General features: G+C 35.4%; 1 protein-coding gene across 1 annotated transcript; it reads left to right on the forward strand.

The window, feature by feature from the left end:
* The first annotated feature begins 1,293 nt into the window (after positions 1-1,293).
* On the forward strand, positions 1,294-27,567 carry LOC132144934 (centrosomal protein of 170 kDa protein B-like). The gene is made up of 19 exons (XM_059555527.1): positions 1,294-1,516; positions 2,417-2,536; positions 6,533-6,622; positions 7,881-7,959; positions 8,202-8,260; positions 9,413-9,530; positions 12,043-12,153; positions 14,474-14,941; positions 16,012-16,811; positions 17,856-18,008; positions 18,989-19,121; positions 19,204-20,721; positions 21,279-21,513; positions 24,690-24,816; positions 25,099-25,215; positions 25,300-25,388; positions 25,816-25,909; positions 26,866-26,917; positions 27,130-27,567. The coding sequence occupies exons 2-19, from the start codon at positions 2,432-2,434 to the stop codon at positions 27,246-27,248; spliced, it is 4,467 nt and encodes a 1,488-aa protein (XP_059411510.1). The 5' UTR covers positions 1,294-1,516; positions 2,417-2,431; the 3' UTR covers positions 27,249-27,567.
* Positions 27,568-27,674: the final 107 nt, after the last annotated feature.

The following is a 27,674-nucleotide window of genomic DNA, read 5'->3' on the forward strand; positions in this document are numbered from 1 at the left end:
CACTTTTAAATTTGCCAAGATGTCAGGCGCTCTGGCTCCCGGTAAACATTTGACTATGGTGGCTGGTGTCTCTATATTCACGTTCCGTACAATAGAATCACCAATAACTAGAGCACTTTCATCAGGTTTCTCAGTGGGTGCATCACTGAGTGGGGAGAACCTGTTTAATGTTTTGATCGGAACAGAAGAGCGGTGTTTAGACCCACGACTACGCTGCCTCACGACTACGCTGCCTCACCGTCACCCAGTTGCCCTGCTGCAGGGGCTCTGTTTCCGGAACCGAACAATGTACAGGAATCCCTGAGCTAGACGCATCAAAGCCGTATCTAGAGCCCTAACATTCTTACTGTCCTCAATTAAAGTTTGGATGCGTGTCTCTAATTCTGAAATCTTCTCTGTCAGCCTAACTATTTCCCTGCATTTATCACATGTGAATCCCTCATCAGCGACAGAGATAGATAAACTGTACATGTGGCAAGAGGTGCAAGAAACAATGATAGGAGAAGCCATTACTCACCGTGCTTGATGAAAATTCTTACTGCGGTTGTTTGATGAACTTGTGAAAAACTTTTTGAAAATCATTTGTGTTTCAGTGACAACGTACTAATATTTTCAGACGTACTAATATATTCATGACCTTACAGACCCTATAAAAGCAACTGATGCACGCTCTTAATCACTTAAACTGGTCCACCAATGTGGTTGCACGAGTGCTCCGTTACCTCTCCCTTCTGTAATCACATGCCGGATCCGTTGCCCCGCTTTGTTCCGGTCCCTCGCAATTTACAAATTAAGCACTGTACGTATTACTAGCAAACGAAACTTCACTGATAACCTACATGGTTACAATTTAATTTAACACCACTGATCTGGATGTTGCAGGTGAAGGGGCCACATCTAGCATTCCAGGTCCCAGTGAAACACAGACCACTGGGATACTCAGCCTGGGGGAGTCTCGCCTAGGGCAACCAAAGGGCTAGAGCCGGCCCTGATTAAATGTGCTATATAAATAAATAAAAGTTTTCCATTGTATTTTGGTGGCTTGGTTGTGTAATTAACTTCAAAAACATTGCAACAAAAAAAATTGTTTTGAAGAATGTTTTTGTCAATTAGGTCAGCTTTTACATTACATTACATTATACATAAATAAATGAATGGGTAAAAATGAAAGATCATCACATAAGAATAAACCTGAGCAGTAGTTAAAGGTGTTTGTTGTGGGTCTTGTTTTTCTGGCTGTAATTCAGGTGGAGGCGCTGCGTCATGACGTCACTCACGCACCGGACCGACGTACTCCGGCAGCGCGTCGCGCTCAGGGCGAATAAAAAACTCTCAATCCACCGGGACCGTCAGCACCGAACCCAGTCTCCGTGATTCCGCCTCCTCTAACATTGCATGGAGACGTTTTCCACCCGCGTTTGAACACTTCAAAGTGTCTCGGAGTTCGGGAATGTCAGGAATAAACTTCCTGCTGAGCTTGATCCGCCCGGAGTTTCACTGAAGGTGCGCTGAACGAGTGAGTGACCGTCTGAGCTGGACAACCATCGCTCTTCTGCCTCGAGGAAGCCTCTTTATGTGTTTTAACTGCGTTTTATGTGTCTGAAAGGCTTTATTTGAGCTGTCATCTTAAATATGTGCCTCATGAACCGGGAATATCGGCTGAGAGGGTATAGAATTGAGGGTTGCCAGGTCCGCGGTATTCGGGCTACTTTAACACTTTTTTTTTTACTACAAATAGCATGAGATTTAGTACATGGAAACTGGATTTTATTAGGGGAAATCTACCAAAAACATGTCTTTTATTTCTATAATATTTCTATAATTCAATTTGTACGGGTCAACCCCCCCCCCTTGAAACGCATTAGTGCGGGTTTATTTGTGAAGACCTGGCACCCCTTGACTCAAGAAACCCGCATCTAGTCTGTGAACTCTGACTTTGTTGTTAATGAATGCTGATTTACAGGTTTGTTTTGAGCTGTAAGTCTCTAATGGGATTTAATTCAGTCCCTGCTGCTCTGATAGAGTTTAATTTACACGGAGTCTCAGAGTTAATGATTACTGTGATTATACCACGGTAACCAGAAATTAACCATGTTTTTGCTACACTAACCAAAGTTTTACCATGGTTTTTGGAGTAAAACTGTGGTTATGCAAAAAAGAAAGTAAACATGGCTACTATGCTTGTACTATAATAATACCTAAGGGATTTGTATTTGTGTTTAACTTATTTTTTGGTTTTGTTTTTATAACTGCACTCTGATGAGAGTTTGATTCACACTTGTAGTACAAATATTCCATGTGTCACAGTATAAATATGGCATGTGTAATATATTCTAAGAGGGTTTTCCTCAAGCTGTAGGGAAGGTGTGTGTGTGTGTGTTCACGTGTGTGTGTGTGTCGTGCTGTTCTCCTGCAGGATGTCGATCTGAAGATGAGCGTGACGTGGTGGTTCCTGGTGAGCAGCTCTGGCTCGCGTCATCGTTTGCCTCGTGAGATGATCTTTGTGGGCCGAGAGGACTGTGAGCTCATGCTGCAGGTCAGACTTTAAACACACTTACAAAATAGTCTGAATAGTTTAATTTATTCATGTTGCTGCAGAATCTAGCAGTTTCTTTAAAACAGAGTATTATGTGATAGTTATAACCATTTAATCCTTTGAAAAACCATAAAAAATTACAAATTTGTGTTATAGTAAACTAAAACCCCCCCAAAAATAAAAATTTGTGTTAAACTAAAACCATAGAAAAAAAATTTGTTATAGTAAACTAAATCCATACAAAAATTACAATTTGTGTTATAGTAAACCAAAACCATAAAAAATTAATAACGTGTTATAGTAAACGAAAACCATAAAAAAATTTTTATAGTAAACTAAAACCATTAAAAAAATTATAGTAAACCGTAAAAAATAAAAAAATTGTGTTATAGTAAACTAAAACCATTAAGAAAAAAATTGTAATAGTCAACTAAAACCATAAAAAATGTGTTATAGTAAATGAAAACCATAAACAATAAAAAAGTAGGGTTATAATAGTAAACGAAAAGCATAAAAATCTTTGTTTTAATTTTTTTTATAATAAACTAACCCCCCCCCCCCCAAAAAAAAATAAAATTGTTATAGTAAACTAAAACCATAAAAACAAAATTGTTATAGTAAACTAAAACCATAATTTTTCTTTGAAGTAGGGTTATTATAGTAAAATAAAATCATTAAAAAAATTAAACATTTGTGTTCTAGTAAACTAAAACCATAAAAAGTAAAGGTATTATAGTGAACTAAAACTTAAACCATAAAAAGTCATTAAAAAAATTATAAATACAATTTTAATTGAAATAAAATACTAAACTTCTTTGACTTCATCTATTTGCCAAAGCAATATTTTGCATTTTCATTTAGCTTAATTTAAAATAACCAAATCTAAAACAGAAATGTCTGTTCTGTCTGCTGTCTTCTGTCTGTTGTTCTCTGTCTGTCTGCTGTCCCCTGTCTGTTCTGTCTGCTGTCCTCTGTCTGCTGTCATCTGTCTGCTGTCTTCTATCGGTTGTCCTCTGTCTGTTTGTTCTGTCTGCTGTCCTCTGTCTGCTGTCTTCTGTCTGTCTGCTGTCCTCTGTCTGCTGTCCTCTGCTGTCTTCTGTCTGCTGTCCCCTGTCTGTTCTGTCTGCTGTCCTCTGTCTGTCTGTTCTGTCTGCTGTCCTCTGTATGTTGTCTTCTGTCTGCTCTGTCTGCTGTCCTCTGTCTGTTCTGTCTGCTCTGTCTGCTGTCCTCTGTCTGCTGTCTGTTGTTCTCTGTCTGTTGTTCTCTGTCTATTCTGTCTGTTGTCCTCTGTCTGTCTGCTCTGTCTGCAGTCCTCTGTCTGCCTGTTCTGTCTGCTGTCCTCTGTCTGCTGTCTTCTGTCTGTTGTTCCCTGTCTGTTCTGTCTGTTGTTCTCTGTCTGCTGTCCTCTGTCTGTGTGCTGTCCCCTGTCTGTTCTGTCTGCAGTCCTCTGTCTGCTGTCTTCTGTCTGTTGTCTTCTGTCTGCTGTCCCCTGTCTGTTCTGTCTGTTGTCTTCTGTCTGTTGTTCTCTGTCTGCTGTCCTCTGTCTGTCTGCTGTCCCCGTCTGTTCTGTCTGTTGTCCTCTGTCTGCTGTCTTCTGTCTGTTGTCCTCTGCCTGTCTCTTCTGTCTGCTGTCCTCTGTCTGTCTTTTCTGTCTGCTGTCCTCTGTCTGCTGTCTTCTGTCTGTTCTGTCTGCTGTCCTCTGTCTGCTGTCCCCTGTCTGTTCTGTCTGTTGTCCTCTGTCTGTCTGTTCTGTCTGCTGTCTTCTGTCTGCTGTCTTCTGTCTGTTCTGTGTGCTGTCCTCTGTCTGCTGTCCCCTGTCTGTTCTGTCTGTTGTACTCTGTCTGTCTGTTCTGTCTGCTGTCCTCTGTCTGCTGTCTTCTGTCTGTTGTCCTCTGTCTGTCTGTTCTGTCTGCTGTCTTCTGTCTGCTGTCCCCTGTCTGTTCTGTCTGCTGTCCCCTGTCTGTCTGCTGTCCCCTGTCTGTTCTGTCTGCAGTCCTCTGTCTGCTGTCTTCTGTCTGTTGTCTTCTGTCTGCTGTCCCCTGTCTGTTCTGTCTGTTGTCTTCTGTCTGTTGTCTTCTGTCTGTTGTTCTCTGTCTGCTGTCCTCTGTCTGTCTGCTGTCCCCGTCTGTTCTGTCTGTTGTCCTCTGTCTGCTGTCTTCTGTCTGTTGTCCTCTGCCTGTCTCTTCTGTCTGTTGTCCTCTGCCTGTCTCTTCTGTCTGCTGTCCTCTGTCTGTCTTTTCTGTCTGCTGTCCTCTGTCTGCTGTCTTCTGTCTGTTCTGTCTGCTGTCCTCTGTCTGCTGTCCCCTGTCTGTTCTGTCTGTTGTCCTCTGTCTGTCTGTTCTGTCTGCTGTCTTCTGTCTGTTCTGTGTGCTGTCCTCTGTCTGCTGTCCCCTGTCTGTTCTGTCTGCTGTCCCCTGTCTGTCTGCTGTCCCCTGTCTGTTCTGTCTGTTGTCCTCTGTCTGTCTGTTCTGTCTGCTGTCTTCTGTCTGCTGTCTTCTGTCTGTCCTGTCTGCTGTCTTCTGTCTGCTGTCCCCTGTCTGTTCTGTCTGCTGTCCCCTGTCTGTTCTGTCTGCAGTCCTCTGTCTGCTGTCTTCTGTCTGTTGTCTTCTGTCTGCTGTCCCCTGTCTGTTCTGTCTGTTGTCTTCTGTCTGTTGTTCTCTGTCTGCTGTCCTCTGTCTGTCTGCTGTCCCCGTCTGTTCTGTCTGTTGTCCTCTGTCTGCTGTCTTCTGTCTGTTGTCCTCTGCCTGTCTCTTCTGTCTGTTGTCCTCTGCCTGTCTCTTCTGTCTGCTGTCTTCTGTCTGTTCTGTCTGCTGTCCTCTGTCTGCTGTCTTCTGTCTGTTCTGTCTGCTGTCCTCTGTCTGCTGTCCCCTGTCTGTTCTGTCTGTTGTCCTCTGTCTGTCTGTTCTGTCTGCTGTCTGCTGTCTTCTGTCTGTTCTGTGTGCTGTCCTCTGTCTGCTGTCCCCTGTCTGGTCTGTCTGCTGTTCTCTGTCTGTCTGTCCTCTGTCTGTTCTGTCTGTTGTCCTCTGTCCTCGGTCTGTTGTTCTCTCTGTCTGTTGTCCTCTGTCTGTCTGTTCTGTCTGCTGTCTGTCTGTCTTCTGTCTGTTCTGTCTGCTGTCCTCTGTCTGCTGTCCCCTGTCTGTTCTGTCTGTTGTCCTCTGTCTGTCTGTTCTGTCTTCTGTCTGCTGTCCCCTGTCTGTTCTGTCTGCTGTCCTCTGTCTGCTGTCCTCTGTCTGTTCTGTCTGCTCTGTCTGTTGTCCTCTGTCCTCGGTCTGTTGTTCTCTCTGTCTGTTGTTCTGCTGACACTAGAAAGCAGTGTTTTGACTCTTGTTTATACGGTTCTGTTCATCTGTGGTTAGTTTAGCGCGTCCCTCTCACCGCAGTGCTTTGCTTGAGTCAAAAGCCTCTTCCTGTCTATTCAAGGTCTCTCGGCCTCTCCCTCTCTGTTCATGAATCACATTCCTCACCAGCCACCAGAATATGTTCAACCACGTCATTATGACTCAAACATGTTATGCAATGACACTGCATGCAACTTAAATGTATAAATAAACCCTGTACTTAAATCCATATGATGCACGCACAACATTCATGAACACAGATCTTGGTTAAATTCACAACAGTGAAGTCCCAGCAGATTTGAACAATGAGCACCAATGAATGTGGGTCGATCTGCTTTGATGCATCAAGACGGCTGACTCTGATAATGCTGGTTAATTGTGCCTTCTTGTGGGCAAATGTAAATGTTTGTCTCTAAGTTTACTGATGGGATTTTCTCCATGGATTAGAGTGTTTTCTGCCCTTGAATGCTGACGATATTGTGCTTTGTTCTTAAAGCTGCAGACAGGATCTTTTAAAGCCCTCTGTCCCACTGTTGAAAGATCTCAACAGGTGTTTTATCACTAAAGTTTGTGTTCTGGCCCTTTGTAGTGATTGCATTGGATTTGCGTGCATGTTTATGTAATGATAAGATGCTTTCTGTTCTTTGCACCTTTGCAGTCTCGCAGTGTGGACAAACAACACGCCGTGATCAACTATGACGCGTCTGCAGATGAGCACCTGGTCAAAGACTTGGGCAGCCTCAACGGGGTCAGTTCACCGGGTCCCCTGCATGATTTTGCAGTTTCTGCATGCACAAAACCAAATATGGATTTTATATAGGGCAGCTTGAATTCATTAAAATTCATACAATTTTATAAAATAGTGGGATTTGAGCTACAGTTAGAAATGCACCTTGCATTGCTGCTGCATAAAATCACATTGCAACAGTAGCTCTCACACGTCCAATGCATGGTGCATTTTTGACATAATGTGATTTATCAGCTAGACTTTGAAAAATGTCTTGCAAATGCATGTTTTACTCTTTAAGCGATGTTTAAGTCTCTGCATGCACAAATGTTTAAAATTATTAGTGCAATTTTGACCAGTAGTATTTTATTTTTTTAAAACCTACAAATATAGATTTTATACACGACTGCTCTATTTGGTTAAAATCAGCACTGGTGTGTCCTCTTTTTTGACAAATAGGGTAAATTACAAACTAGAATTTGAAAAACACCATGCATTTGATGTGTGAGAACACGTGTAAAATCATATTGCAAAAGCAGCTCTCATGCATGTTTTACAAGCTTTTCAGTTTCTGCATACACAAATGCGAATATGAATTTTATATAAGGCTGCTCGATTTGGTTAAAATTAATGCAGTTTTATCAAATCATGTGACTTACAAACTACATTTTTTTTTAATCACCAGGCACTGCGTGTTTTACTCTTAAAGCACTGCAGATTCTGCATGCAAATATGGGTTTGATCTGGTTGAGATGAATGCATTTTTGACAAATAAGGTGATTTTTGAAAAACATCTCTCATTGCTGCTGCATAAGAACATGTTTAAAATCACATCAAAACAGAAACTCTCATGCATGTTTCACAAGCTATTCGGTTTCTGCTTTTATCAGACTATTTGTAGAAATTGCATCCATAATTTTTTACCAAATCGAGCATCCCATGCTTGCACTTGAGGATGCATGAACTCAAGCTCTTGTGAAACATGCATGAAAGTGTCAGTGTGAATTTTAGTATGATTTCAACTACAATATGATAAATGCTTTCCCACATTCTTTGCAAGAACCGATGTGTAAAACCTTTTTAATATGGCTTTGCGCTTGTTATGCAAACATGAAAATAAAGTGAGCTTTGAGCGCTTTGCACTGCAACGAAATTAACAAAGTGTGAGAAAACGTTGAGTCTTGAGCCCCTTGAGTGTGGTCTAGTCGAAATATCACGTCAGTTTGAAAGATGTAGAAAAATGTATATTGTATAATCACAATTTTTTTCCCATCACCAGACCTTCGTGAATGACCTTCGCATCCCTGATCAAACATACATCACCCTGAAGTTATCAGACGTCATTCGCTTCGGATACGATATCCTTCCTCATCTTGTGTGGTTTGACTCAGGCTTTTAGATTCTGCTCTCTAACCCTGCCGAGAAAATGAGTAACCTTGAAGAAAAAACATGTGATAATGAGCAGAAAAGCAGCTTTCTTTGCCCAGAAGTGTGTTTCACTTCTGCGTCTCGTCGTTGATCTTGAGGTTTTGTCCTGCTGTTGTTGTCTCTCTCTGATCATTATGGGATAGTTTGTGTGTTTGTTCTTGACCGTTCACACACTCGCACATCTACATCCTGGAAAGAAGCCAACACAAAGTGCCCGAGGAAGCCCTCAAGGTAGATTTGGCTCTTATTTCACATCATCTCTGTTTTCCTGCCCATTCATAGGAATATTCTGGCTTATTTATGCTGTTTGTTATCGTTAGTTAATAAAATATTATGTCACGTAAGCTCAGGCCTGTTAAATATTAAAGTCAAAAGTTGAAATATATATATATAGTTATACTTAATATAGTTAATACTGATGTTAACAATATTGTAAAAATGTTACCAAAAGCAGAAATGTGCTGTTTGTGTTTTTGTCAAAGTACTTTTTTTTTTTTTTTTTTAATCTCTAGTGTAATAGTTTTAATATTAATAATATAGACAATGTGTTTATTAGTTTAGTGTTATTATAAAATGTATTTAATAATATTGTTAGAATTATTAAATTGTTTAAATTATAAATATATATACATTTATTATAATTTATACTAGTTTATAATAATCATTATTTATTACTAAACATTACTAAACATTATTTATTCTTAGCGTTTATTATTTTATTATTAGTATTATTATTGAATAAAAAATAAATGTTAAATGTATTACGATTATATTATTAAATAATGCAATATTGTTTAGTATTATTATTATTATTATTACATTTATTTAATAATATTGTTAGAATTATTAAATTGTCAATGCCAGGGTTTATTATTATTATTATCATTATTATTATTACTATTGAATAAAAAATAAAATGATGAAAATGTATTATTATTATTAAATATTGCAATATTGTTTAGTATTATTATTATTACATTTATTTAATAATATTGTTAGAATTATTAAATTGTTTAAACTATAAATTTATATTTACTATCATTTATACTAGTTAATAATAATCATAATAAATTGTCAGTGTCAGCGTTTATTATTATTATTAAACAAAAAAATGTTGAAAATGTATTCTAATAAAATATTGTTATTATTACTGCTATTATCGTAGTTTTTATTAAATTGTCTAAAATATTATTTGAAATAAACATTACTTTTTTTAGGAAGATTAAATGCATTTGTATTTAAACTTGTGTTTATAGTCATGAATTCGTAAAAAAACTCTAAATTGTTTGTTGATTTATTGATGCGTTGGTTGTTTTTACAAGTGTTGTGTGTATGTGTGTTGAGAGATTACTCATATAAATGTTTATTTTATTGTGAATTCAGCATGAAAGATATACCAGTCAACTTCAGCCGAGTCAAGAGACGCCGGAAACCAAGAAACACGTTCAGACGGACGAGAGACGACGAAACTCAGACAAAAGCGAGCAGAAAATCATCACAGGTGACGTGAAGCTGAGCTCATGCATCTCCGTTTGGGAGAAAAATAGCATTATTTGTGGATAATTGTTTTCTCAAAAAACTAAGTGAACAACACAACTAATTGGACTAATTAAAAGATAACCAGTTGATAGAATAATTTAATACAATATTTGGTTTGATGTTTCAGTTATTTTAGTACATTAAACTAAATTATTATAATAAATGTTGTCTTGGCACCGAGCTGAAATCTTTTATTTTATTATTTGAGTTAACATTTAGTTTATTTCTAGTAATCGAAAAGTTTATTTTTAAAATAAATAGTTTTCGTTAACTGTAATGACTCTTGTTATATCTAGTTGATATAAAGGCGATAATTAAAACTATTAAAACATTTTTTTTAAATATTTAACTTGTTTACATGCATGTCATGTATTATATGTTGACATTAGCCTAAATATGCAAATGTGTTGTTCAATTTTTGCTATAATAACTCGCCGTTAATATTTCAGCTGACAGAATAGTAGCATAGTAGCATGTTGTTTTAAATAATAAATAAATCTTATAAAGTTTACTGATAAAAAAAAAAAAAAAAACATTTTATAAAGCTTTAAAACGCATGGGTTTTGGGTTTTTATTTATTTGTACAATTTGTAATCAATTTTTAATGGTTTTTCTATATATATATTTTTTTGTATATATATTTTTTTCTTTTCTAAAATAAGAAGTCATCAGTTAATTTCAATAATTTAATAGGTAAACGTAAGATCTCAGGGATAATATTTCAGCTGACAAAACTCTAAAAAATCTCAGGTGTAGTAGATTACCGTATTCTTCGGACTATAAGTCGCACCTGAGTATAAGTCGCATCAGTCTAAAAATACATCATGACGAGGAAAACAACACATATAAGTCGCACTGGACTATAAGTCGCATTTATTTAGAACCAAGAGAAAGCATTACCGTCTCCAGCCACGAGAGGGCGCTCTATGTCTTCAGTGTAGACTACAGGAGCACTGAGCAGCACAGAGCGCCCTCTCGTGGCTGGAGACGGTAATGTTTTCTCTTGGTTCATGTCAAATTAATTTTGATAATTAAGTCGCACCTGACTATAAGTCGCAGGACCAGCCAAACTATGAAAAAAAAGTGTGACTTATAGTCCGGAAAATACGGTATATGTTTAAAAAGATAGTTTTTTTTATTTTACTTAGAAAAAAAGAATTTTACACTGCATGTGTTTTAAGATGGAAACAATAAAAACTCATTTCACGAGAAGGTTTCTGTTCTGAACTTCCTGTGGATTCTGGTCCTGCCCAACTGACTCGTGGGATTGAATCGTGTTTAGTGTTTTTCTACTACTTCTGAACTCAGTTTTAATGCTAAAGTTCATTTACACTGGAGTCAGAAACTGTTGCAATAATGACATTGTTCCATTGTTCTCTGTTGATGTTATAAACTGTCGTCGTGGCAACAGTGTCTGTAGATTAACCCTGCGGCTGCTGGTTTAGACCGCTCTGATTGGATAGAGTCGAGACGGTCTGCTATTTGTTAAATTACTGTTGTTTTTCTAGCAGCTTCAGGCCGGTCATTTCATTTAGTTTTAAATTAAGCTGTTGTGCTCACTAACATGAATGGTGTTTAAAAATAGTTTGGTTCTTTTTTAACGTGGAAAGTGAATAGAACTTTGTATTTATTTATTTACTCATTTGATTCTTATTTATTAGTTAAAATTTTTATTTATCTAGTATTTCATTGATATGTTTTGCATATATGTTTTATATTTTATTTTTTGCATTTTTGTACAGAAATGTCACCTGATTCAATTCTTTTTTTTTTATTCATCTATTTGAATGATAAATAATTTTTATTTAATTGTTACTTTATTTTTTATATAATCTGTTTTGTATAGTTTTTGTATTTTTATTTGAATTGTAATTTATTGGCTTCTATTTCTAAAATGAGTCAAGTCACCAGTTAATTTAATTTATTTATTTTTAGTATTTTTTTAATTTTATAATTTTTATTAATTTGGGTTGTATTCATTTTATGATTTTTATTCATCTAATATAAAATTTATTTTTGATGCTTTTATTTTTTTTGTATACATTTTTAAAATTTTTTTTTTTTTTTTTTAACAGAAGTCATATCAGGTTAATAAAATTTTTATTTTTGTTTATTTTTATTATTTTTATTCATCTAGTATTAGTGATTTTTCATGTATTATTTTGCATAGTTTTTTATTTTATTTGTAATTTATTAATTTTTAATTTTCTTTATCTAAAATGAGTAATCTCACCAAATAATTTTATTTATTTATTTTTTACTTATTTTTTATTAAGCATTACATTTAAATATTTTGTATTATTATTATTATTATTATTATTATTTATAATAATAATAATTATTATTATTTATTGACTTTAGAAATTGTCTAGTTCTACTATTTTAATGGAAGGAGTCTTTTGGCATTTGATCCTCATTAATATCAGAAGTTGTTGGTTTGCTCAAACTCTTTCTTGTCCCTCGTCTCTCTTCAGATCCGTCTGTGTCCAGACCCACTCCTCTGTACGGTCAGCCGTCCTGGTGGGGTGAGGATGATGAAGATAAAGCTCAGCGCTGTGATCCGAACCTTCATGAGCATCACACAGGTCTGGACATGTGCTTCCAGATGCTTTTTAAAGTGTATTAAATGCATGGACAGGAAAGCGAACTGAAAGCTCCTGAGGAATTCAGTGCTTTAAAACACATCAGACTGGCGAGTTCAGATGGATTAGCGGCCGTCTTAGTCCTGTGAGAAGCTCATTGTGTGTTCCCTCCAGTCTTAAATACGTCTCAGAGTTTTCTTCAGATTAAAGATCAGTTTGTCCCATTTCAGTGCTTTTGAAGTCTTAGTTTAGTGTTTTGTTTCATTGTTAAAGACAAACAGGAGTCAGCTGTGGTTTAGCATAAATATCTAGGCTGAATGTCAATGCTTTTATTACTGGATATTGTTATACGCTCTTTAGACTGATGCTTACTCTTATAATATCTCCTCTCCTGCGTTTACTAACCAGTCATGATGTGATTAATCGATAAATCTCATCCAGATTTGAATCCAAGCTCAGATTGGAGGAGTTTTATTGGTTTCTGTTTCATCGTGTCGATAGCGCCACCTAAAGTGAAAGATGTTTTATGCACCAGTGTAATTTTACACGTGTTACACCTGGTGTAATATCGACCTGAAGTACTTGTCCTTACTAAGGTTTTCTCTCAGCAGGAGTGCGGTAAGTAATCTTAAGTAATAAGTTAATTAGCTCTTCTGTAAGTCTCACCTGCTTCCAGATGCATCCAGATCCGTCTTTAGTTTGTAGTGATGGGTGCTTTCGAAAATAATGATTCTGTAAAGCTTCGAAACCCAGTTCATTTCATTATTTAATTTAATTTATTTTTGTGATTTATTTATTTTTATTATTATTTTAATTAATCTAATACGTTTATTTATTTGTATAGTTTTTCAATTGTAATTTATTAGATTTTTTTTTAGCATTTTTTGTTAGTTTTTTGGTATTTATTTGTAGTATTTTTTTTTTATTAAACTATAAAAATAGATTTTTAATTGATTTAATTTTGTATAGTTTATTTTTCATTTTAAATGTATTGTTTTTTTTCTTCTTTAAAATAAGTATTCTTTTTATTCTTTTTATTATCTGTCTTTGCAGTTTGTTTGTAACTAACTTAATTCTAAAATACTGATTCTTTAAAACTTCGAAAACCTTTGCGAATCTTGTTTCCTCCTTAATGTCACTAGATAATTTTATTTTATTTATTTTGAATTGTATTTATTTTTATGATTTTCTTTATTTGTTTTTTTTTATTCTAATATGAAGTGTTTTTTTTTTATTTCTTTTGTTTGGTTTATTTTTTATTTCAATTGTAATTTTTTTTTTTTAGTTAATAGAATTTATAGTATTTTTTTCTATTAGTGATCGGTGCAAAACCCTGTGAAAATTTTAGTAAATCCATGAACTCGTTGTTTTTACCTGATCAAGAATCAGTTTTATAATATAAACACATTATATCAAGTAATATAGTAGTTTTACTTGTATAAGTAGTTGGCCTAATTAGCCAAACCTTCCATAAAACACAAAACATAGTCCTGCAAATTAATAAAATAATATAATGTCTACAGATGAATTTTAATAGATTACACTTTAAGCAACTGGTTTAAAAAAGGTAAAGTTATTATTTTTAATTTACTAAAACTAAAAACATTTTTAAAAACTTTTTTTGCTATAAATGTAAACTGCAGTAAAATGAGAGGGAAAAAGTATTTTAATTCAGCTTGTTGCCAAGGCAGTTTACCTTGTTTTAGTTTCGTTTAAGCTGATGTAACAAAATAAGAAATTAAAAAAATTTAAGTATAGACCTATTAAAAAATAAGAAATGTAATAAAACAACAAAGACACAATATAATTTAAATAAAATTGAAAAGAAAAAAGAAGGTAACACTTTGCATGAAGCCTTTATGTATAATGCATTATAAAGGTATTCATAATATACATTATAATGCGTTCTATCTTTGAATAAATAGTGTTAACCAAAGTTAAAATGCATTGTTACATTGAAACATTTTGTCAAGGTTTTGTAATGAAAATGTGGTTTACTCATATTCATAAGATCATATACATGCTTTATGAGGCATAACTAATGCATTAAAAATACTTTTATAATGGATTAGATTTAATGGCTTCAAATGTTACCAAAAATAATTCAAAATATTAATAGAAACTATGAAAGATATTTAAATAACTGCTAAAAGGTGTCGTTATTCATGTTTGGGCTGAATTTTCATTGCGTTGAAATGCATGCACTATTTCATGTGATTCAAAAAGTGAATCATTTTGTGAAGAAATTGATTCAGAGTTTAAAAAATACTCCATTTACTGTTAGTTTATATTATCAATCATTACCGCTGATGTCTTCTCACAGAAAACCACACAGATTGTACCAAACGTGAGCTCAGCGTTTCTCCAGATGAACTTCAGGACGGCCAGGACAAATCCGGTTTCTCTTACCGCAAGGAACCAAGTTACTTTGAGATCCCCACAAAGGAGATCGACTCAAAGCCCAAAACTGCTTCCCAGGAAGTCCAAGAGATTCCCACAAAAGACACGGAGCACAACCCCCCCGCCAAGCCCTCGGTGGTTCAGGGCCATGCCTCCTTCACCATCGAGTTTGACGAACAAACCCCTGGAAAGATGAAGATTAAAGACCACTTTACCAAGCCCTTCATCCGCCAGAGCAGGAAGCCCATCAAGGAGTCGATAGCCAAGCTCCCGGAAGTGATGTCAGTGGAAAACAAAGTGGCTGATTGGTTGGTTCAGAGTGATGCTACTATGATGACGAGTCTAGAAGAGCAGTCTGGGTCAAACGAGCTCTGGAACAAGAACTTCAAAGGTGATAGACAACAGAAAATTATTTTTAAATAGTTGGAACGATTATCCGAGAAATTATAATGATGTGTTTTGGTCTTCCGTTCACTCCGGAAATGTTGCTTCTTAAAAAAGTTTTCCCTTTAAATGCAGATTTCGTGTAGATATGTGTTACTGATATTCACTTCCATAGAGTTGCTGAAGATAAATATTACTTAATTTAGTAAAATCTGTATAGTTTATTTTTTTTATTTGACAAAATTTGCAACACAACATGACAGTTGTGTATTAGAACATAAACTTATTTTATATTTTAAGTGAAATAATCTTTTATAGCCTAGTTTTTATTAAAATGTTTTAAAAGTAATTTTGTTTTGATTTTCTTTAATAATTATCAACACCCCCACCTAACCCCCCCCCCCCAAAATTCCTAAAGCGTTAGAAATAAGTTTTTAGTTCAATAACACCACTTAATTTATTTATTTTTTAATTCAAGAATTTATCATTTAAAATTCTGTTTTCATTTTAAAACTTTTAATAATTTTGTTGTTTTTATTTAATAAAAAATAAAAAATGAACATGGAAAATAGAAAAATAAAAATGAATTAACTTTTTTACTTTGTTTTCCGTTTTCATTTTAGTAAAAAAAATTTGTGATTTTATTATCATTTAATTTTCTGTAAGTTTTATATAGTTTTTCATATTTTGTTCAATTTTAGTACTTCGGGTTTAACTAAACGAAAATGAGAAATGTTGCATTTAAGGGTGCACGATAAATATCGGCCGATAATTAATGTCTCATCAGTAAAACCGCTTATCTATTCGGATATTTATCGTTCACCCTTAGTTGCATTGGCAACTAGCTAAAATAAAATTTAAGGTTTTTTAAATTTCAGTTAACGTTTATTTTATTTCAATTAATGTTTTTTTATGGTTTTAGTTGAACAATAATAGCCCTGGTGGGATGTTTTGCTTATTTGATCATTATTATTAACGCTCTCATGGTTTAAACTCTGTGAGCTTGTGTTTCTAGATGAAAACAGTTTTCAGATATATCTGGAGGCTAAATGTTGACCTGTAACTTGTTATTTCTAGATGCACACCATCTTGAAGTCCCTGATTTTGAAGAACCGGAAAAAACGCAAATGGTTAAGTCAATGTCCCACTCTGTATCACAAAAGATCGATCAGCATCTGGATGGAGAAGATTACCCAAATAATTACACACCAGATTCAAAGAGCCAAGGCAAACCGGATCCCCAGCAAGCTTTTGTGATCGAGATCTTTGGCGATACTCAACGGAAAAAGCGCTCGCAGTCGTTCACCAATAACATGTGTTCTCCCAACTTCCAGTCTTCTCTAAAAAGCAAATTAGACAAACGGAAAAATGGAGAACGGTCCAGCAATAATCCACCCACACAGCAGTTCACGATTCCCCTCAAAGGTTCAGATGGTCCTCAGCGGGCCGGATCTCTCAGACGAGAAAAGACCGAAATCCGTATGAGCACCTCTGACTTCAGCTCCCGCTCTGCATCTAAAACTTTCGGCAGTGTCGGCCGGAGGTCCAAATTATCGCAGGACTTTGCTGCGGAGTTGCTAAGGGTGTCGAAACCCAGTCCTGCTCCAACATGGGACAAGAACTCGACTTGGGTGAAGACCCCATCTTCTAATGCTGGACCCTCCGTGACAAATCAGAGTTTTCCTGCTACGTCTCACACAGTGAATCAGTCAATCAGATCTCCCTCTGCACCAATGGAAGACAACAATACAGAGGCCAAAACTTTGGTTCCCAAACAGCAGGAAGAGGAGGACAGTTTAAGTGATGCAGGTACCTATACCATTGAAGCTGAAAGTCCAGACAAAGAGGTTGTGGAGGCACGGAGCTTGATTGATAAGGTACTTGGAAATCAGATTTAAGGAGCCAATATATAGGCTGTTACTTGGCTGATATGCACTGTAAACCCTAACACTAGTGTTTTATAACATTTCAAGCTTGTTTTGAATAGTGGTCAACCGATATATCAGCCGATATTTTTTTTTTATTTTTTTTTGTATATTGCAATCCATTGGCCGTCCTTTATTTTATTTTTGGCTGATATGCACTGTAAATCCTAACGCTAGTGTTTTATAACATTTTAAGCCTGTTTTAAATAGTGGTCAACCGATATATCGGCCGATATTTAGCATTTTTTAATACTGGCATCCATTGGCCATTCTTTTTTTCTTGTTTGGCTGATATGCACTGTAAACCCTTAGACTAGTGTAATATCACATTTCAAGGGAGTTTTGAATAGTGGTTAATTTATATTTCTGCTGATATTTGGCTTTTTTTTTATATATATCCGCATCAGCCATTCATTTTTTTCTGTTTGGCTGAGATGCACTAAAAAAAACCTTTTTTATCACATTTTAAGTGTTTTGAACAGTGGTCGACCAATATATTGGCTGTTTTTTTTTTTATATATATATATATATATATATATATATATATATATATATATATATCTATGTATATCTGCATCGGCCATACTTTTTTTTTCTTTTTTTTTCTTTTTTTTGGACTGATATGTCAGAAGAGGGATTTATACTTCACAGACAGGAGACTTTTATTTAGAATCTTTTATTTAAATTTTTTTTCATATATATTCATTTTTAAATGATATTATTTAATACATTTTGCAAAAATAAATCTAGATTTAATTCCAGCAATTGTTGTGCATGTTTTGTTTTTACTATCTTTGAATTAAATGTTGTTATATCGTATAAATCTGCTTTATATCAGCCATCAACAACATATAAATATCGGCTAAATATCGACATCACCTTTCAAAAAAATCCATATTCTTCGTCCACTAGTTTTGAATATTTCATCCAGTCAAGAGTCAAAGAGTTCCAGTCATTTGGAAACAAACATATTCATGCATGCTTTATCATTAACAGGTGTTTGGTGTTTGTGACAACAGCAAAACCTCAGCAGTTAAGCCTATAGTTGCTGACACTGAGGGTCACGATAGTCTTCTACTCAGTAGCTTAAGCCCAAAATTGGGTCTGTACTCAACAGACCTTAGTGACACAGCCAAGGGTCCTGTACAGGTAAACTCACTCCGGATCTTGGGCATCAGTAGATCTATCTGTCATCTTACTCAATCACCACAATCTAAGAATTTTTCAGTGTGATTTGGATCTTTCTTTGGGAACTTCTCAAAGCTGTTTTGATGGCTTGATGTCTTTTGGCTCTTTCCTGCTTCTGGATGATTATGGATGGGTGATTTGAATCTCTGAAGAGCCTAATCTCTTTTATGGTTGAAATATTTTCATTTGGTATATAATGAGATTTTCTTTGCCATACTTCAGTATCTATGTAATCAATATTTGATAATATATTTAATGTTTAATAAGGTTTCTGTAACATTCAGACAGTAAATAATGTTAAGGATCAATAAAAATGTTATATGACATTAATAATAATAATAATAATGTTATTATTGTTATTTTAAAAAGCCTAACCATTTTACTTAAATTATTTTTGTTTTTGTTTTATTAAACATGAAATTTCACTTTGTGCTAATTACTTCACATAGCTGTAGATTAACATTATGAGAGTATTAATAAATATTTGGACAATTAATTCAGATATTTACAATGATTTCTGGTTGGATCTAGAAGGATTTAATTCAAAGTTTACTTAAAATATATGACACACAAGGCAAGTTTATTTCTATTTTATTTTTTTTAAATAAAATAATTTAATCAAATATGAAAGATAAGAAATAAAGAGAAAATTCAATGTATTTTTTTTAATCAAAGAAATGTCAAATGTATATTTTTTTAATTATTAGATTGGCTGTTTCTTGAATGATTTCAATTGATATTTTCACAAATATTTGCAATATTTGTTCTTAGCAGTTCTGAGAACTAGAATGATTATTCAAGGCAATTTGACTTGAAAGATAAACTGACTTAACAGATGAAGTGAGAATATCTCAACATGACTGGGATTCCATTTTTAAAATGCTATGATATAGTAAGTGTTTGCATCTAATCAGTCAGTTTTATCTTTTCTACAAATGCAGTCGATGACAACATTAACGCCCAAAGGCACTAGGTGGATTTCTCATTGGGCCAGTTTGGCTGACACCTATTCAGACTCTGGTACTGCTTCAGGACTGTTTGATATGCCAACACAGGTGGATCTTTCCACCGGAGGTATGGATACTTTGCTTGGTTCAATTGTTTTCTTGCCTTTTGTCTTTTCTAGCGCGTTTCATTTACTCTATTTGTTTTAAAGCTGGTGAAAAGAACATCCACCAGGTCATGCTTAACCGAAGGTCTGACCACTCAGAATCAGGCCAGAGCAGCAGATCAAGACGAGTTCTGCCTCAGGTTCCTTCAAAGGAAAAGATCCAGACACCTCCACCCACGATACACATCCAGCCGGACACTTACCTGTCTGGTGTGGAGAAAAGTTTACAAGATCTAAAGCAAAAGTGGGATCCAAGGAAACGGAGCGTACAAGATGATCTAGATCCGGACAGCTTGAGCGATGCCAGCAAATCTGATGATGGCTCTGTGGTTGAGCAATGCAGGAAGACTCCTGATTCGACCCAGAAGACATGGAACCGGTCTACTAAGACCAGTCAAGAAGAGGCAAAAGACCAGGATTCACCTACCAAGTTCTCCACAGCAACGTTAACACGACAGCAGGGCAACCTTAGCAAAAGCTACTGTTCACCACCCAACATTGATCAATCAGCTGACTCTCTTGGTGGAGACAATTCAGTTTCCATTGTTAGACAGGAAAGTTATACCAAAGAAAGGGCTAGCGACAACATCCACTTGTCCAGATTGCCCCAGATATCTAGTCAACCTTCTAGCAAAGATGCTTTTAAAGGTGTAAGCAATAAAGAGACTCAGTCCTACCTCAAAAACAATGAGCATGTTCTAGCATCTCTGGAAGCCAAGCTTCTGGAGCAACACCAGCAGCAAGACAAAAACGGTCGCTCCCATCTGGAGGACTCCTTCTCGGGAGAATCGGACACTTCTAGTACAATCAGCGGGAAAAACGCTTCTGTTTCTGTGCCTAGGAAGCCAGTGGTCCTCAAAGGACTCTTAAGAGGTTTCAGAAAACAGAAGACCTCTGATGATCCATCGTCTGAGAAGAGCAAATCCGGGATAAAGGACAGCGATGGCAAGGCAGATCCAGGCAAGGATCGTTTTCTGCTCCATCGTAACCCTAGTTCTCAAGATTGCGGGGTTGATGTTCAAAGTACCACCACACAACACTTGCCAGACGCCGTCTCCGACCAAGAATCAAGTTCACTACCTTTGAATAAGTACACTATTCCTCTTCAGATGGAAGGTACGAGCAAATCGAAAGTACACACTGCTCTAGCTCGCTCCAGTAGCCTCTCTGCTCCGAAACCAACAAGGGCTTCGATGCTTCGCCGAGCCCGTTTGGGTGAAGCATCTGACAACGAAGGCACCGAAACCGATCGGACGTCTCAAAACTCTGACGTCAACCCCTGGGCAAACAGTCGAGGCGCTCAGGAGAGCAAGAAGCTTTCTCGATTGGACATGTTGGCTCTACCCAGGAAAAGGACGAGCTCCTTTAACACGCCAAGTGATACAGAGTCTTCCAAGAGCCGGACGGGATTTTCTAACCGCAGCACAGAGTCAGGCAACACTGTGCGGAAAGCTTCAGTGCTGGATCCCAAGGCTCTTCTGCGGAAGGTTTCCAATGCCGTGAACAGACAACCGATCATCTGCGGACGCTCAAGCAGTGCCAAATACGCCAGTAGCAGTGCCAGTAAGTATAATGCTGCTGAAAGGGTTTTCTGTTCGCTTGTTTCATAGTAAGATTTCCAGAAGGTTGGTCAAATGTTAGGCAAACGTTTCCAAGATGGCTATTTTGGCTTTGCATCTATTTATCAGAGTGATGAGCTTCCAAAACAACAAAAGTACGAGACATTTCTGATCTAAAATCAAGTTCTTTCACTGTCTCTGAATGTATCTTCCAGTGGTCATTGACTTGATTTATGTGCATTTGTTTAAGCAACAACTGGGCCAATGACCATCTTCAACTAACAAGGCCATGGTATTTGTTTCCAATTTTACTAATGTTTGAAGTAGCAGATAACCAGATTACAATACTTAAAACTTAACAGGCAAATTGTGAAAATCAAGGTAATTTATATTAACCGTTCTTTTGGGCAGTTGAACCCCGTTGATGAATGGGAAGTGGTTTTTGGTTTTTCGGGTGTCTTCTCACATCTCTGTCTCTTTCTCCTCTTGCTTTTTTTATTTTGGTTTCTCTCCCATCCTTGGTGTACCAAACACTCCTCATTCCCAATTTCCTGGGCCAAGGCTCCAGGAGGCATCAGAAGGGTTCAGACTACGCCTCCACCTCGGAGGACGAAAATGAGTCTAACCATAGCACCCCTAAACATAAACGCTCCCATCATTCAGGATCCCAGCAGAACCCCAGAATCCAGCCGGCAGGTCCGATGCGAGCCATGCCCTGCTCGAGACACTCCGAGGGGGAAGGACACGAGAGCAACGCCTTCCAGAACTGGACGTCTCATAGCGCTGAGATCGCCAGGTGGGGAAACACCAAAATAGGACTGCAACGACTGATTATTTAGATAATTAATCGAATGATTATTAGAACGTCTAATCAACGATTATGTAAACGGTTAATCGACTAATTGGGATTATTCCAAGGAATTATTGACCATTCTTTCACCGATTATTTGAATAATCTGCGATTGTTTCAACGATTAATCGGTTAATCGATGTTTGTTCCAATGACTTATCAACGGTTGTTTCGGTTGTTGATTAATTGACTAATCTGCGATTTGTTCCTACGATTTATTGATGATTGTTTTTATGATTAGGCCTAATTTACTAATCTACAATTGTTTCAGTGATAAATTTACAATTATTTTGACGATTAATCGACTAATTTGCGACTTTTCCGACAGTTAATCGGTAGACTTGGATCATTGAGCTTTTGCATTTAGTTAAAATATTGAGTTATACATATTCTAACTTGTACATAAAGCAAGGTGATCACTTCAGCTTTTGAAAATGCCACGGTTATATTATTATTACAATTGTATTACTATTACAATAAAAAAAATTTTTTATATAATTTTATTATATAAATTATATTTTGGACACAAAATGAGAAGACATACAGAAAGACGTTCTCATTCATCATGTAATTAGATATATGAAAAATTTAATGACTGATTTAATGCGGTTAGCATTGCATGATTATATAGTTTATTATAATATAGATAAGACAATTTCAGATAAACCATATATTGTCATAGTTGTGTGTTTATTAGTCACGTTGAATTAATGAAAGCAGTTAAATCTGTTTATTCAGCTGCAGCGATTGGCATTTACTGGGTTTCTTTGTTTTAGGCCATCCTTAAAAATATTTTGGTTTGCAGTAACGGTAAAAAAAAAAAAAAAGGGTCGGTAGGTAGGTCTATTTTTTTTCAAGTTTCAATGTAAAAAAAAAGTACATTTTGGTGATGGTGATTACGTAGGTATGAATTTAAACAAATTAGCATATTGTGATGTCACTGACTGGGTCTTCAACCCAGCCTTCGGGCGCATCACTGCAAACCTCATTTTGATGCAGGCTATATAGACCACAAACAAGTTGAAATCTTTGTCAAAAACATGTTTATTGCATGAATTTCAGGTGAGAAGAAAAAAAATTAGGTACAGTTATACTGTTTTACTTGCATCCACCGCTAGGTGTCAATGCAACCTACAAATGAGAGACCGTTTACTTTGCTTTCTTGGGTTGTCACTTTTATGAAAAAAAATCCTGTTTGATTTGAGTGACAAGTGTTCATTGAATCGATTATAAAATCGATTTTGCACAATGCACAATGACAAACAGGAGTGCAACATTCTCGAAAAACAATAAGCAGAGTGGACTGCCATAACAATGCAAAACATTTACTGCAGGCTTCAAAATGGCTGTTTACACGATTAGAAATGTCAACAATAAAAAATCGCTTAGGCGATTCTAGCCCGAATCTGTATCTGTATGCATGAGACTGAATACCGGCAGAATTCACATTTCTGTTGTAAAAAGAAAACATTGTGCAGAAGTATTATTTGCTGTTATGTGTGCGTGTCTGAAGCTGCAGTTGCTGTGTGACAAGTGTTAAAAAAAATAAAAAAAACTCGGACGCGCTCCGAGAGAAGCCCGTTAAAATCAGTTTCCTATTTTCGTTTTCGAAACTTGGTTGATCCAATCGATTCGTGCAATAGATTTTCGAACATAAAGTGACAGTCGACTAGGGCTGAGTGATATATCTAACGATCTGGGCACAGTTTTTCCAGAACTTCGTGCCGAGTTAAAGCGGTCTCGAACTGTTTTAATGCATTTTTTTGATATATTATGGTGCCCGAACCCGTATGACTTTTAAAAGTGACTGCGAACATTTAGTTTACTGCAGCCGCAGCCATCATTACCAAGCGCGAACCATTGACTCTGACAGTGAATGAGAGTATGAGACGAAGCGAATGCACAGGCCACAGTGTGGCATCCGTTAACCAATAGTTTTCTTTTAAATAAAGAACGTAGCCTTCGTTTGTATGTAGGCCTAGGCAATTTATATATTTACAATACTTACTAAAATATAATTAATATTATTTTATTGCTTTTGTATTAGTTGTTTGAAGAGTAAAAAAAAAATTGGTCGGTCTTAACGCCCTCTTAGCGCCCTCTGGCCTTCGGATGGAGATTTACTGCTAATCACAGAACCGTGCTTCACTGAAGATACGGATTAAAATCCCAGCTTTTGCCTAATCGCGTTTACGATTTCATTTCGATTTATCGTGCAGCCCTAACAGAAAGTCAATTTATTATAATTGAAAGTGACACTGATACTGTTTTTTTGTTTAATGCTATAAAGCTGAATGTAGCCATCTGCAAACTTGGACACATTGCTATTATCAGATGCTTTCTTAACTGCTTTTTTCTCACTGTTGTCATATTTGCTGTGTTTGTTTTATTATTGAGAGGGAAGCGCCCAGCACATATTTACACATTCATCTAAACATCACTCAGAGCAGCGTCGGGATATTCACTAACAGTAAATTAATTATTTTAACCCCTAAGCGAAGAGCGAAAATGAACTTCGCCATAAGTATATTGGGGTCTTTACTCATGGCAGCTTTTTTTTGTTTGTAGTTTTGTAAAACTCTTACATTCTCATGAGCTCCGTCGTCTTCTGTTGAATTTCCTCTAGGAGGGCTAAATTTGTCTTTCGCTACAGCGCCACACTGGTCAAAGGGTGTTACTGCAGGCCCTTACATTAGGGCATATGATACTGTTCAGCAACAAATATATTCGACTAATCATTTCAGACCTATACCAGAATGACACGCTTATAAAATCAGCAATCCATTTTATTCCAATTTTATTTAGATAATAATTGGCAAATGAACCACATTTCGTTTTACTTAAAATCTCAATCAGCTGGCTCAGACTCTCTCTTCCAGAGCTATAGCACTAGGTATAATAATCATGCAGAAAGAAGAAGCTTCCAGTTCTGTTTCTCAATAAATAAGTTACATAATGACAACAATAACTTCTTCTTATGGTTTTAATTCAAGCAGGATTCTGTTACTTCAAAAACATTATAATCACAGTTTAAAAAAGCATTAGATGTAACAAGTAATAATTTTTTGATGTCAATTAAAAAAATAATAATAATAATACAAATAATGCATATTCTTTGTTAGATTGAGTCAAGACTTGGCCAAAGATTTGGCTATTCTGGCCCAAGAGATTCATGATGTTGCTGGAGACACAGAAGCTCAGAATGCTTCAACAGATAAGAAGGGACCAGCCATATCTACCCGTGAAGAGGTACCGTTCATAATGTTTCTACGTTCAACAGGGAGGCTTTTATTTGATCAAGAATACAGTAAAAATAGTGAAATATTTTTGCAATTTAAATTAGCTGTTTTCTATGTGAATATCTGTTAAAACATAATTTATTTCTGTGATTAAACGCTGAAATTTCAGCATCATTGCTCCATTCTTCAGTGTCACATGATCTGAGAATTTTACAGAGAGTGATTTTCTGCTCGAGAAACATTTCAGAATTTCTAAAAAATTAAGTACGGTGTTGTTTTCATGCTCTTTCAGTTGCGGCACCAGATTCCAGAAGCCGGTCTGAATTTCCAGAAGGAATCTCCTTCTGCAGCGATGGCTGACGAGTCTGAGCAGATCGTTAGTAATCGACAGAGCATGAGAGCTAATGAGGTAGTAGCGCTACTCTTCTCTTTAGGATAACATCAGTTGTTGTAACTCTATTTGACCTGTAACTCCTCCTCCTCCTTCTGTCAGCTTACACTGAACAATACGATGCTGAATCCAGTGTCCCAACTGTCTCTCGCCATCCGGGAAAACACAGAGCAACTGACGGAGAAAATCAAGTAAGACTCGTTTGCTTTTCACATGTACTTATTTTGACACACATGTTTATGCTGTATTGTTTTTCCTGTGTTTTTCTGTTTTTCTTGTATTTTTCTGTTTTCCTTGTATTCTTCTGTTTTCCATGTATTCATGTTTTTCTTGTATTTTTCTGTTTTTTTTGTATTGATTTTCTTGTATTTTTCTGTTTTTCATGTATTCTTTTTTTCTTGTATTTTTGTTTTTCTTGTATTTTTCTGTTTTGTATTATTGTATTTTTTTATTATCTTGTTTTCTTGTTTTTGTATTTTTCAGTTTTTCTTGTATTTTCCTGTGTAAGTGGTTTGAGAGGGTGCAATAAATGTATAAATATTATTTTTTTTTATTATTTTTATTAATATTACTGGGGTTGTAATGTACATGTTTTCATTCTCATATCTATTCTTTCAGGGTTTTGTTTCATAATAAAATGGATGTTTTGGAAGAAATTGAAGCAAACATCAATAAAGCTGATGTTTCTCCACCACTGAAAACATCAAACAAGGTGTGTGTCTTTTATTCCACCTTAAAATGTTACAGAGTGCTTTTGTATTTATTTATTTATTTTATAAAATCATTGGTAATGTTGAATGAAGTTATAAATTAATATCTTATTTTATTTATTTATTTATTTTTTTATAATTTTTTAATTCAAGGGCTGTATTAGAGAAGCAGAAAATGATAGTGGTGCATTTCAGTGTTAAGTATAATTAACATACTATTTTATATATATATATATTTTTATTTTTTATTTTTTAGAATTATTTAATTTTTATATTTTCTGTTCTTTGCTTTTAGTAAGTTTTGCAAATTTTGTTGTTTTCGTCTTTTTTCATGTTTTACATTTTATTTTATTTTTTATTTTATAAAATGTGTTTCCAGACTTATATAAGTTTAATGAAATCTCAGTTTTGTTGTAATTCAATTTTAGTTAAGGTTTTGCAATTTTTGTTGCTTTTGGCATTTTTATTAGTTTTTGTTTTATTTATATATATATATATATATATGTATGTGTGTGTGTATATATATATGTGTGTCATTGAGATGCTTTAATAGTTTTTATAATTTTTTTTACATGTACTATTTTCATTTATATATATATATATATATATATATATATATATATATATATATATATATATATATATATATATATGTATATGTGTATATATGTATATGTGTATATATATATATATATATATATATATATATATATATATATATATGTGTATGTATGTTTGTTGTTTGCATTTATTTTTTATATTGTATTTTAATATTGTATAGATAGACCGATTAAATGAGAAATAAAATGTGCTAAAATAAAATAAGTAACTTTTTTTTTAATTCACTTAATACTACTTTTATTTCAAGTAATGTGGTCAAGTTAACTGTGGTTCATATCTAAATATTTCTAATGCTCAATGGTTTTAAATCAATAAAAAGGTTTTGCTCGTCTTGTAGGAGATTGCATCTATTCTCCGAGAGCTGCAGAGAGTCCAGAAACAGCTGGAGGGTCAGTACATCCAAACCTAACACTTTTTTTTATTAATAGTTTTTTACCAGTTCCCACACACTCAGGAAAAAAAGGTACAAAAGTTGTCACACAACACACAACACCTTTTGTACCTTTTAAAAAGGTACCGCCCCAGTGACCGCTTTTGTACTTTTTTTATTTTTTCTGAGAGTGCAGTGTGTGATATTAACCCCCACTCGTGTCTCCTTCAGTCATCAACACGGTCATCGATCCTCGAGGAAACCCTGATCTCAGTCGCACGCTTGCTTCAAGAGACACGACCCATCGCCGCATGTTCAGGAGCACAGATCGGGAGACTCCCCCGATGTGACGAGACGCTCCCAAAAACCACCTCTAGTCACTTTGAGATGATATCAGTCGAATCGAATCTCTTTCACCTGTTTGACGCACATTTGCACTTTTCTATTCCTCACAACAAGCCTGGATGAGATCTCACCTGCTTGTGGCTTTGAGAAACCGCAGAATCTGGCATTAAATGTAAATACACTGGTGTTGATTTTCTTTTTCTTTGTTATATTGATGGTTGTTTATGGATATGTACGGTTATGTAATTTACATCATTATTTAAATCACTTTGTCTCTGTTGGACGGGGTTTGTATGTTAAAGATCATTAAAGAATTAAAATGCATGAGTTCTGTCTTTTTACTGCAAACAACATGCTGAGATGCATATTTAGGTTTTATATATATGTGTGTGTCTGTGTCTGTGTGTGTGTGTGTTATTATTATATATATT

This window comes from Carassius carassius, chromosome 8 (genome assembly GCF_963082965.1).
Source record: "Carassius carassius chromosome 8, fCarCar2.1, whole genome shotgun sequence".
In the NCBI taxonomy this organism is placed as follows: domain Eukaryota; kingdom Metazoa; phylum Chordata; class Actinopteri; order Cypriniformes; family Cyprinidae; genus Carassius; species Carassius carassius.

What these genes read in the sequence shown, in the direction of transcription:
- LOC132144934 (XM_059555527.1), top strand. Translation starts at nt 2,432, where the DNA reads ATGAGCGTGACGTGGTGGTTCCTGGTGAGCAGCTCTGGCTCGCGTCAT. An exon ending in CACGGAGCTTGATTGATAAG is followed by an intron (nt 16,812 to 17,855) that starts GTACTTGGAAAT and finishes TATCATTAACAG; the next exon opens with GTGTTTGGTGTTTGTGACAA. An exon ending in GGTGGATCTTTCCACCGGAG is followed by an intron (nt 19,122 to 19,203) that starts GTATGGATACTT and finishes TTTGTTTTAAAG; the next exon opens with CTGGTGAAAAGAACATCCAC.